The 12,548-nt window shown below is 42.3% G+C and overlaps 1 protein-coding gene across 2 annotated transcripts in view; it reads left to right on the plus strand.

Moving 5' to 3' along the window:
* The window catches only part of CAMKMT (calmodulin-lysine N-methyltransferase), a 248,869-nt gene that overhangs the window by 2,033 nt on the left and 234,288 nt on the right, over positions 1 to 12,548 (plus strand). Inside the window, exons 2-3 of one of the 2 annotated variants that reach the window (XM_053383367.1) lie at positions 4,971 to 5,150; positions 8,425 to 8,597. In XM_053383367.1, the coding sequence (XP_053239342.1) occupies positions 5,097 to 5,150; positions 8,425 to 8,597 (227 nt within the window). In that variant the 5' untranslated portion in view covers positions 4,971 to 5,096. The remainder of the gene's footprint in view (positions 1 to 4,970; positions 5,151 to 8,424; positions 8,598 to 12,548) is intronic. The other variant, XM_053383366.1, reaches the window with a different exon arrangement.

Here is a 12,548-nt window from a genome sequence, read left to right on the forward strand (position 1 = left end):
TCATGTCTCCTGAAGCGCTGTGTGGTTCCCTCCCCTCAGAAAGCATACTGTATAATTGGGAAACGTTCAGAACAGGGCAACTTTAATTATCAAGGAGGATGGAGCAACTCCCCTATGCAGAAAGTTTGCAGCATTTGGGACTTTTTAGTTTAGAGAAATGGGACGTGGGTGGCACTGTGGGTTAAACCACAGAGCCTAGGACTTGCCGATCAGAAGGTCGTCGGTTTGGATCCCGTGACGGGGTGAGCTCCCGTTGATTGGTCCCTGCTCCTGCCAACCTAGCAGTTCGAAAGCACGTCAAAGTGCAAGTAGATAACTAGGTACTGCTCCGGTGGGAAGGTAAATGGCGTTTCCGTGCGCTGCTCTGGTTCGCCAGAAGTGGCTTAGTCATGCTGGCCGCGTGACCTGGAAGCTGTATGCCAGCTCCTCGGCCAATAAAGTGAGATGAACGCCGCAACCCCAATCACGACTGGACCTAATGGTCAGGGGTCCCTTTACCTTTACCTTTAGTTTAGAGAAAAGTCGACTAAGAGGAGGATAGAGAAATGTTTCTCTCTCTCTCTTGTACCACTAGAACTCGTGGACTTCCAATGGCGCTGAATGTTGGAAAATTGAGGACAAATAAAAGAAAGTACTTCCGTACACAACACATAGTTAAACAAGAAGCAGCGATGGCCACAAAGGATTAGAGAAATTCCTGGAGGAGAAGGCTATTAGCAGCAACTAGCCATGATTGCTGTGCTCCTTCTCCATGGTCAGAGGCAGCAATGCTTCTGAATACCAGTTGCTGGAAACCACACTAGGGCAGAGTGCTCTTGTGCTTGGATTCTGCTTGCGGATTTCCCACAGGAATTTGGTCAGCCACTGTGAGAACAGGATGCTGGACTAAGATGGGCCATTGGCCTGATCCACAGGCTCTCCTTGTGTTCTCATAAGTGCCAGAAAAAGAACATTAAATACTCTGTAGCACAAAGTTTAAGAATTGGCAAATTTATATGTCACTGTAGTGAAATGTGAGCTTTTAGGCAAGATGTTATTAAGAAGTTTCAAGAAGTAAGTAAGTTTCTGTGAGGAAAGTCTTTCTCAGTTTATAAAGAGTGTTGTACAATATTAGACATCCTTCAACCTTCTTAAGCGGTTATGGTCAAAAGAATAAACATTATTTTTGCAAGTGTTACTTAAATTGTATTTTTGATGTTGTGAACTGCTCTGAGAGGTACGGATGAAGGGTGGCATATTATTATTATTATTATTATTATTATTATTATTATTATTATTATTATACTGGGTTGTGCATTTTAATAATTGTAAGGGTTTATTTGCAGAACTATGAGCTGCAACATCAAATAACTTGGATCATTTAATGAGTTAATATATCATTCCAGTGTCACAGACTAAGTTGACATTGGGTGATATGAATCTTCAAGCACAATGGGAAAGTTTATGTGCCATTTCTCAAGTGCTAGGAAATCAAATTATCTATATGCACATGTGAACCAGCTGCAATTCAAAAGTAAAACCTATGCTCACTTTTATTAAAAGTTCCTATGGGATTAATGACTCCCTTCTGCCAGTCCAAAATTGACAAACGGGCCCATGATTTTGGAGCAGTAGCCGATTATACTCTGCCTATCAGAATTCAACCTGAGCTAAACTGTCACAATGTAGCAAGCTCCTGTTTCATTAGAAGCCCAATATCAAAATTACATTTATCAGTCCTTATGCTAGTTACCACAGCTTCTTAAATCCTGTGATGGATACTGGGAGTAACTAACCAAATTAACTTTTACTACTTTTTAAACATATAACCACAATTAATCTTAAATAGTATAATTACACCACTTTAAAATGAATGTCTCACATTGGGTAATAGTACCTGTTTCTCCAAAAGCAGAGTTAATAAGAATGTATCCTATTCAGATGCATACCTGTGGACAGGAATTTTAGAAATGCATGAAGTTACACCAGGGACAAGCAGTCCAGTGCCTGCAAGTCTTTGTTAGAATAGTAGGAATTATAACTTATTAAAATATTTAATTTAATTTAATATTAACTACTGTAATTTGTTTTCCTCCCAAAGGGTCGTAGGACAATCAAAATGAAAAACCATAACAATAAAATGTGTAAACAGAAAATAAGTTTAAAAGAAGCATAAACCATGCCACTACACACAAATGGTGAGAGGCCTAGATTAAGCAGAGTATTTCTGAAAACAACAGCCAAGAAGGACCAGACTTCTTAGTTTTGAAATATAGCTGTGTGGCTTTCAACTCTGTGTCCTTGAACCAAGGGGAAAAAGTTATAGAATATAGTGTGGTGAAATCATTCATCTGTGAGACTAGTCTTCTGTATGGCTTACTGCTTTTCTGGACCACTTTTAGACCAACAAACAATAAAGGGCTTCATTTAAATTGTGCTAATATTGTACAGCAATGAAAAACGAATACCTGACATAAACACAATTCACAAATCAGTGTTATTTCTACGATGACGCTGCTTACCAACACACTTCTTATTTTGGAATTTAAGCTTTTAATTTGTTATGAGCCTGCCTTGACAGGGTTAGAATCATAGAATCATAGAGTTGGAAGAGACCACAAGGGCCATCGAGTCCAACCCCCTGCCAAGCAGGAAACACCATCAGAGCACTCCTGACATATGGTTGTCAAGCCTCTGCTTAAAGACCTCCAAAGAAGGAGACTCCACCACACTCCTTGGCAGCAAATTCCACTGTCGAACAGCTCTTACTGTCAGGAAGTTCTTCCTAATGTTTAGGTGGAATCTTCTTTCTTGTAGTTTGGATCCATTGCTCCGTGTCCGCTTCTCTGGAGCAGCAGAAAACAACCTTTCTCCCTCCTCTATGTGACATCCTTTTATATATTTGAACATGGCTATCATATCACCCCTTAACCTCCTCTTCTCCAGGCTAAACATGCCCAGCTCCCTTAGCCGTTCCTCATAAGGCATCGTTTCCAGGCCTTTGACCATTTTGGTTGCCCTCCTCTGGACACGTTCCAGTTTGTCAGTGTCCTTCTTGAACTGTGGTGCCCAGAACTGGACACAGTACTCCAGGTGAGGTCTGACCAGAGCAGAATACAGTGGCACTATTACTTCCCTTGATCTAGATGCTATACTCCTATTGATGCAGCCCAGAATTGCATTGGCTTTTTTAGCTGCCGTGTCACACTGTTGGCTCATGTCAAGTTTGTGGTCAACCAAGACTCCTAGATCCTTTTCACATGTAGTGCTCTCAAGCCAGGTGTCACCCATCTTGTATTTGTGCCTCTCATTTTTTTTGCCCAAGTGCAATACTTTACATTTCTCCCTGTTAAAATTCATCTTGTTTGTTTTGGCCCAGTTCTCTAATCTGTCAAGGTTGTTTTGAAATGTGATCCTGTCCTCTGGGGTGTTAGCCACCCCTCCCAGTTTGGTGTCATCTGCAAATTTGATCAGGATGCCCTTGAGTCCATCATCCAAGTCGTTGATAAAGATGTTGAATAAGACCGGGCCCAAGACAGAACCCTGTGGCACCCCACTAGTCACTCTTCTCCAGGATGAAGAGGAACCATTGATGAGCACCCTTTGGGTTCGGTCAGTCAGCCAGTTACAAATCCACTGAGTGGTAGCATAGTCAAGACCGCATTTTACCAGCTTCTTTACAAGAATATCATGGGGCACCTTGTCAAATGCCTTGCTGAAATTAAGGTAGGCTACATCCACTGCGTTCCCTTCATCTACCAGGCTTGTAATTCTGTCAAAAAACAAGATCAGGTTAGTCTGACATGACTTATTTTTCAGAAATCCATGCTGACTATTGGTGATCACAGCATTCCTTTCTAGGTGCTCACAGACTGATTGCTTAATGATCTGCTCCAGAATCTTCCCTGGTATAGATGTCAGACTGACTGGGCGGTAATTATTTGGGTCCTCTCTTTCCCCCTTTTTGAAAATAGGGACAACATTTGCCCTCCTCCAGTCTGCCGGGACTTCGCCTGTTCTCCAGGAATTCTCAAAGATGACTGCCAGTGGTTCTGAGATCACATCTGCCAGTTCTTTTAATACTCTTGGATGCAGTTCATCTGGCCCTGGAGACTTGAATACATCTAGACTAGCCAAGTATTCTTGTACTATCTCCTTAGTTATTCTGGGCTGTGTTTCCTCTGCTGAATCATTTGCTCCAAATTCTTCAGGTGGGGCATTGTTTTCTTTATCGGAGAAGACTGAGGCAAAGAAGGCATTGAGGAGTTCAGCCCTTTCTGTGTCCCCTGTTTGCATTTCACCATCTTCTCCTCTGAGTGACCCCACTGTTTCTTTGTTCTTCCTTTTGCTACGAACATACCCATAAAAGCCTTTTTTGTTGCTTTTAACCTCTCTAGCAAGCCTGAGTTCATTCTGTGCTTTAGCTTTTCTGACTTTGTATCTACACGTGCTGGCTATTTGTTTGAATTCCTCTTTGGTGGTTTCCCCCCTTTTCCATTTTTTGTACACATCCTTTTTTTAATCTTAACTCAGTTAAAAGTTCTTTAGATAGCCACCCTGGCTTCTTTAGGCACCTTCCATGTTTCCGTCTCATTGGTATTGCCTGAAGTTCTGAAGTTGTGCTTTTGCTATCTCCCTCTTAACAAACTCCCAGCCATCACGAACTCCCTTTCCTTTTAGTATTACTGTCCATGGGATCTCACCCAGCACTTCCCTAAGTTTTATGAAGTCGGCTTTCTTAAAGTCAAGAAATTGAGTCCTAGTATGCCTGGCTGCTCCTTTCCGCTGTATAGTAAACTTCAGAAGAGCATGATCACTCGCGCCTAATGATCCTTCCACTTCTACCCCACTAACCAGGTCATCAACATTGGTTAGGACCAGATCTAAAATGGCTGTTCCTCTTGTTAACCCTGAAAAGTGGACCCTGAAAAGTAGAACACCAACAAAAGTGCAGAACAGTCCTTGAACCACATTCTTGGTTCTTTCAACAGAAAATAACATAATGGATATTTTTGAAGAACAATTACTTAACCTCTGCAAGTTGTGTCTCCTGGAGGTTCATACATTCATCATTTTGATCTTGATCATATAATGGCAAAACATTTCTTCCAATAAGAATGATGACACCAAATCTTGTAAGTGAAAAAGGATCATGTGTCAAGTTGATGAAGGTAAAAACGATATCACACATTGCTGCATCTTCTAGGTTTACAGTGTGTGGTTTGAGTGTCTTTCAGGCACCTAGTTTTTGAGCCATACGCTGCTTGTTATGACTCAGATGTCTTGCATTTACTGGTTCATGCCCCATAAACATAGATTTTATATAGCTGCTGCTTGATAGATTAGGGCTCTGCAGGAATGCACTACTATAATTTTGCTCAGTGATGTCGTGGTCAGCAGCAGGTACTAGCATTTCACTCTTAACTTATTTTTCTTTCCTACAGCTTCCTTCTAGATGTGAAGGTAGCTCTGCATGTTTTGTGAAAATACACATTCAGACTTGGACTTCTATTCCAGTCCGTGTAATCGTACCCACTTCCATATTTATCCACTCCACTCTACTAATATGCTTGATTTTACCCCATAAATCTACGAGATAGGCACTTCTACCATTCTCACAATGTTTGCCACAAAGACTGTGTTTGCATGTAACGCAAAGCCATAAATTATGTGCCTGAACAGTGTGTTGCTGCATACAGCCCAACCTCTCCTGCTTTGCACCTCCCTTTGTGTGAGGGGCTCAGCATATCACAAAGATATGACACACAGATCTGGGATTGTGGGTTGCTAGGTTTTAACAAACCGCGGTTGCTAAGCCAAAATCAAACCATGGTTTAGGGCTGGTTGCCTGTTGTGATTTGTTAAGACGGAACAAAGCATGATCCCGCTGCTTGAACTTCATGTTAAGCTATCCACTGCATAGTTTGATTACGGGCTCATAAGAAGGGAGAAAAAAATGGGAGCATTACTAAACCATAGTTTATGGCTTAACACTTTTTGCAAACATGACTTGAATCCATAAACAATTTTTGTGGTCTGCGTATATTTCAATTAATCAATGATATTATATACTTTGTCATAAGTTTTATACTGGGCACTGCAAGCTTAAGCATGCCTCACTCTTCACAGGACTCTGGCATTTCAGAATGGATTAAAAAAAATAGCATGTCTGCAGGTGAATTAAAATAATACTTGTTTTAAAATGGTAAATTAAGCCAGAACTCATTCAAATGAATGTAAAGGAAAATGCATTAGATACCGAACACCCACCTTTATTTTGGATGCAAATAGCTGGGAGAATGCCAGTATTTCTGTAGCTCTTTTTTTTTTTTAAAATGACTGCCCAATACTATCAAATGAAATACTTCCCATTCATTTTCTACAGTTGGAACTAGTCAAGAATTTAGGTTATAGCTTTGTGGATCAGCTTTCTTTATTTCTTGTGCTTGTCTGTTTCCTTAGTGACCATTCTCATTTGCTTTTCTGGATAATGTGCTTGTTGTAAGGGTCCCTGGGGCGCATTCATTTAGAATGGCTGTATAAGGTAAGTTAGTGATCCTTGAAGTTCACTTAGAGGGCATCATGTAAACAGAGAACACTGTCTCTCAACCTTTTCAAAGCCTTATGTTAGCCAGCCTTGAACAGGTTTGTCACCTTTTGCTTTTTCATCTTTGTTTCTAAAACAGCTAAACGGTTTATACCACAGGGCAGTAGAAAAAATGAGGTTTGTAAATGCTTTGAGGAGATTGAAAGACACAAAATGTTAATGCACTTCCATACTATCAGTTTTTATAACATAGCTACTGTTATGGTTAACCTGTTTTTCCCTGCGTCTTGCTGAAATGTTGATCATTGAAAGCTTTATAATGAGAGATTTCATTTGATCCTAGAGTTTTGCTCGATGGGCAGAGCAACCCTATGGCCTATTTAAGAGGGCTGTCAATATATTGGAATTTAGATTGACATAACTAATTTGGGTCCTAAACTCTCCCAGCAGTAGTGTCAAAAGTACAAATATAGGAGAAAAAGTGGCAATATAAAAATGCCAACCACTCTCATAGCATGCCTTATAACTCTGTTGCCACCCACCAAACAGTGTTGCTTCCAATGTTGCCACCACATTAGTCATATTTTTCAGGGCTAGACAAAGAAGGAATAATGGTCCAGTGGTTAGGACGCCTGCACCTCAGACCCAGATATTATAGGCTTCACAGAAGAAAGGGTCAAATATTGGTGCACTACCAGTTATTCCACACAGATTATGTGCGTGTAACTCCAAGCAACACAAATGCAGGCATAACTTTGAGTTGCGCACCCAGGCCCTGTGAACACCCCGCTTCCCGGGCATCAACAATTAAATGACCACACGTAACAACATTCTTTGGTTCAAATTAGGTCACAACTTATTGATTACAGGTGTAAGTGGCTTTGACTTAGGCACTGGACATAACTGGTATCAATAGCCCACTTGCGAGTTGATTCTCCAAGGGGTTGAACTTCCTTCAGGAGAGGCTTTGCATCTCCCAATGGCTGAGGTCCTGACAGGGAGTCAGCAGAGACAACAGGACGTCACCATGCCACAACACAGCACTACCAATTAAATTGTAAGCTGTATTGTGCTTATGCTGAGTGTTTAGTAGCAATCCTATTCTTGGCCAACCAGCATAATTTGAGGATAGGATTGCAGTGTTAATTGAATTTGAGTTAAACTTGATTAGGCATTTCTGCCATTAAAGAAAAAAAAAGATTACGTGAAACAGATTTTTAATTGGATGAAAGAATGACTTTTAGGAGGTATGCAAAGTCCTTATTAACCAAATAAGAGAGAATGTTTTTCATAAACTGTGTAGTCCTGGTTATCAGCTAGATCAGGGTTGGGGAACCTATGGCCCTCCAGCTGGTATGAGTCTCCCAACTTCCACCATCCTGCTTTTGTACTGTGGTCCTGCTTGGGGGCTTCCCATAGGCATCTGGTTAACTTTTGTGAAAACAGAATGCTGGACTAGATGGGCCTTTGACCTTATCCAGCAGGGCTTTTCTTTTGTTCCTATCCCTGGTCATGTTGGTTGGGGCTGATGGGCATCCAACAAAATCTGGAGGACCACAGGTTCCCCATCCTTGATCTAGATTGACTAACAAGACAAATTCAGCATGATGACATTGTGTCATTGCCATCTTACCTACATTACTCCTGTACTTGCTCCTCACACTTCTAGTTTTGGGTTGCCATCCTATTTCACACCCGCCCACACCGCTCCAACATTCCTGTGTCCTTGTAGTGTGTATTGCATTACATTACTTTCATGGTTATAAAGATGTCAACAATAGCTGCTAGCTTGCAATTACCTCGGTGTGAGACATTTTCAATTTGAATAATTGCTTTTGAGCATTAAAGCTCTATATTGTAAGTGGTTAAATTTTCATGACTTTTTTTTTTAACCAAAGGTTCTGAAGAAAAAACACTTGAAGAATGTTCACCTTCCGCAAGTATCAGTAAGGAGATTTGCTTCATTCAGTCTCTTCTCAGTAACAGAAGAGGAGAGAAGGGTGGCAGATGACCAAGGAACCTGGCTTCAGTACAAAAGCATCTATTATCCTGAATACAGTATATCCTTGAAGTAAGTATTCTTCTGTTTTTGCAGGTACTGTCTATGCCTGCCACATGTCACTTTTGATTTTCCCCTTTCAATTTTCATTTTTAGTAGTTTAAATAATTTAGTCACATCTTAAGATTTGATGAAATCATTACAATATATGAATTTCAGTATTCAGTTGAATTTGCTTTGTCCAGTTCAATATACATTGCTGTGGTCTAAACCACCGAGCCTCATGGGCTTGCCGATCGGAAGGTCGGCAGTTCACATCCACACGACAGGGTGAGCTCCCGTTGTTCTGTCCCAGCTTCTGCCAACTTAGAAGACAGAAAGCATACCAGTGCAAGTAGATAAATAGGTACTGCTGGTACATGTGTACCTTCCCGCCACAGCAGTACCTATTTATCTACTTGCACTGGTTTGCTGTCTAACTTCTTGCACTGGTTGCATTCTCACAAAACACATATTTGAGCTGATTTTTGTGTTTATGCAGGAGAGAATTTGGAACTATAAAGGGGAAAGTGACTTGGGAGTGGTTTGGAGCAGAGATGTGGCAGGAAGGGAGAATACTATGTACCCCCTGCCAATTTTGTGCACCAAATCTTTCTCCCAAATGTAAAGGAGCTAGCTATTGGGTTCATGTTCAAGTGTGTAAATGCAACATGGTGTTTCCCCTAAGGATGGAACTAGATGTGATGGTGGCAGACCTGGTGTCATGTCCCCAGAGTCCAACAGTGACCAAAATACTGCAGAGGCTGCAGAGTCATTAGCTAAGTAAGGAGCCAGACTGGGTATCTTGATCTGTGCCTTCACCTTCCTCCCAATCTACTCGCTGTCCTTATCATGTAGTGAGTGCACCAGGTGGGCTACCAGGGAGCCCAGAAATGCCTCTCTGCAGGCCAGAGGGTTGGCCCTAAAGGATACAGTTCTCAGAAAAGGAATAGAGACTTGGAGAGGTAGACTGGAAGCAGACCACTGCTATCATTTGTCAGAGTAAGTTGCATACTTACTGCATCTGACCTGTCTTGCCACCATGCCCCACGGCCTTCTTCACAAGGCCAGGCCTGGACACCTGTGCCTTCAAATGCAAGCACAGGTGAAGCAGATGGAGGATTTCAAGGGGGAAAGCAGCACGCTCAGTGGGAGTGCTGAACTTCTTGCCTTTATCCTACCTCCTGCAATCTCTCCCACATGGCATTTCTACCAACTGGCGCATTTCTGGTCTTGGTGTCTAGTTGGGACCATAGTGGCTGGAGGAAGGGGTATGGAAGAAATCACCCTTGCCCACTTACAATTTTTTGCACCTGAAATGGATCCCTCTGAGAAGTATAATGACAATCTGAGTTTAGTTACACTTGTCTGCTGCAATCATTTTAGTTCCACTCTTGGTACTACCATAAGGATTACAATCCATCTCCTCATCTTGTCTTCATGGCATTTTTTATATTAATATATTTTTCCATAATCCAGCTTTCTCTCATAGTAAACTGGCTATCGGAAAATGTCAGAATACATTTGATGGCCAAACAGAGAGATGTTCTCAGCAAGGAGAATTTGAACATGCTGTGGAATCCCACTGAAACTTCTGATGCAACAGCTCGCAAAAAGCAGCTATAAAACCCTGCAGGAACTATTACTGTACAAGATTTTGACAGTCCTGATAAAGCACTTGATAAATGAGTTACCAAAGTTAGATTTATAGTTTTCTTTCTATCATTTATTTGACTCCACACACTTCTGAAGCTTGTACTTCATAGCAGGACAGCAGTAGCTTAAACAACCTGAAGGCTATACTTTTTTCCTGTAGCCCCTTATTAAGCCTGCTGTGGATGCTGAGTTTTATATTTCCTGCCTAGAAGGTATTGTTCTGGAGGATCTGACTGAGTTTACACAACTTAGAAATCATTGAATGGCACCAGTTCTTAGTGGAAAAGGACATACACATATAAAGTTTAATTTAAAGTACATCTTATTAAATATTAGCTGAAGTTGCCTAGGAATTCGAAGAACCTCCCAACTATTGAAATTTATAAATGGATAATGTAATTTTACAGCTTTACACACACCCTGATCTAGGGCCCTGATCTGACCTGGGAGTACCTGATTTGGATGCAGCCCAGAATTGATTCAGAGTTCAATTTTTATTAAGGTTTAAAAAATCCTATATAGTCAGGAGCGAGGGAGGAGAAGGACCTCCTGACCACACTGCAGAGAGCAGGAGAAATCAGTCCTGCTGGGTGCTGCTTTGCAAACACATACCCTGTAAGAAACATATTGGTGAAGCAGACCCTTGCAGCCATGACAACTGAACCCTTGGCACACAATTCCTGCAGCACTGCTGCATGTGCTTAGCTGCTGTGCCAGGTCTGCTTGGACCAGTGGCGTAGCGTGGGTTGTCAGCACCCAGGGCAAGGCAAGTAATTTGCGCCCCCTAACCCATGGATTTGCGCCCCCTAACCCGTGGATTTGCACCCCCTAACCCTAACCCCCAGATGTTGCGCCCGGTGCGGCCGGCCCCCCCTGCACCCCCACGCTACGCCACTGGCTTGGACTCGCCCTTCTGCCATCCCTGCTTTTCACATCATAGCCTGCAGTGTGTCCTGCCTAAGTGTGGTTCAGGCTCCAGCTGCCCTGCTGCCTCCTACTCCTTTACTGTAGCTTATCTGGCTGCCATGGCTGCTGCATTGTGGTAAATGGACCCACCACTACTTTGAATCCACATGGCAGACTGAACCATTCCAATCTGCTCCAGTTTGGGTGCCTCTGAAGATATTATTGTCTAATTGGTGTGGTGATGTCAAACTGCTGATTTGGGTGCCTCTGGAGAGATCATCACACTTTTTTGAATAGTGATTGCTTTGTCTATGTTTATGAATGGTTGGATGCCATTTTGAATCAAGATGGTAGACCAAATCTTTCATAATTGCCAATTTTAGCAACTGATTCAAAAGTGCACTTCCCCCACCAGAGCAACGCTGGGTACACGGTTGCTAGTTTTTAATACTGCACACTTTTAACATTACAGTGGAACCTCGGGTTATGGTGGGGATCCCAAAGTGTTGCGTCTGTGCACGCGTGCGTGTGATTTAGCATCTCTGAAGGAGCGTCTCCACCTCCATCGTTCTGCCCAGATACTGAGGTCCAGCGCCGAGGGCCTTCTGGCGGTTCCCTTGCTGCGAGATGCCAAGTTACAGGGAACCAGGCAGAGGGCCTTCTCGGTAGTGGCACCTGCCCTGTGGAACGGCCTACCACCAGATGTCAAAGAGAAAAATAACTACCAAACTTTTAGAAGACATCTGAAGGCAGCCCTGTTTAGGGAAGCTTTCATGTTTAATAGGTTATTGTATTTTAGTGTTCTGTTGGAAGCCGCCCAGAGTGGCTGGAGAAGCCCAGCCAGATGGGTGGGGTATAAATAATAAATTATTATTATTATTATTATATTAGTGCTTCTGCGCATGCGCAAACACTGTGGACCCTTAACCTGTTCCGGTACTTCTGGGTTTGCGCCGGTCTCAAGCTGAGGGTGACGTAAGCCGGAGGCAACGTAACCCGAGGCTCCACTGTACTCCGTTCTATCTTTCTTACAACTTACGAGTGAAGAACTGTTCCTTGTGGTAATAACTCCCAGGTTTGGAGCATGGTTCTTCTTTATGCTAACGTTCCCTAGGATAAAGCAGATTTTACAGAGAAACTTGATAAAGGCAGCTTTGAGTTTTCCCATGTCCCAGGATTGTTTCGCAAAGAGCCCATTGAGCATCTTAAGGCTGTTAGGAATTATCTTGACAAGGCTAAATACTATAGAAAGTTCACAAGGTTGTCTGTGGCTCATGGCAAAAAGTCTAAAGGGCAAGCTGTATCAGTTCAAGGGCTATCAACATGGATCAACTTGTGTATTCAGATATGCTATGAACCAAGCTGGAGTTGCTGCACTAGGCTTAAAGATAGTTTTGCAAGGCAAGTGGCATCTTTTATTGT

The sequence above is a fragment of the Podarcis raffonei genome, chromosome 3 (assembly GCF_027172205.1).
Source record: "Podarcis raffonei isolate rPodRaf1 chromosome 3, rPodRaf1.pri, whole genome shotgun sequence".
Lineage (NCBI taxonomy): Eukaryota > Metazoa > Chordata > Lepidosauria > Squamata > Lacertidae > Podarcis > Podarcis raffonei.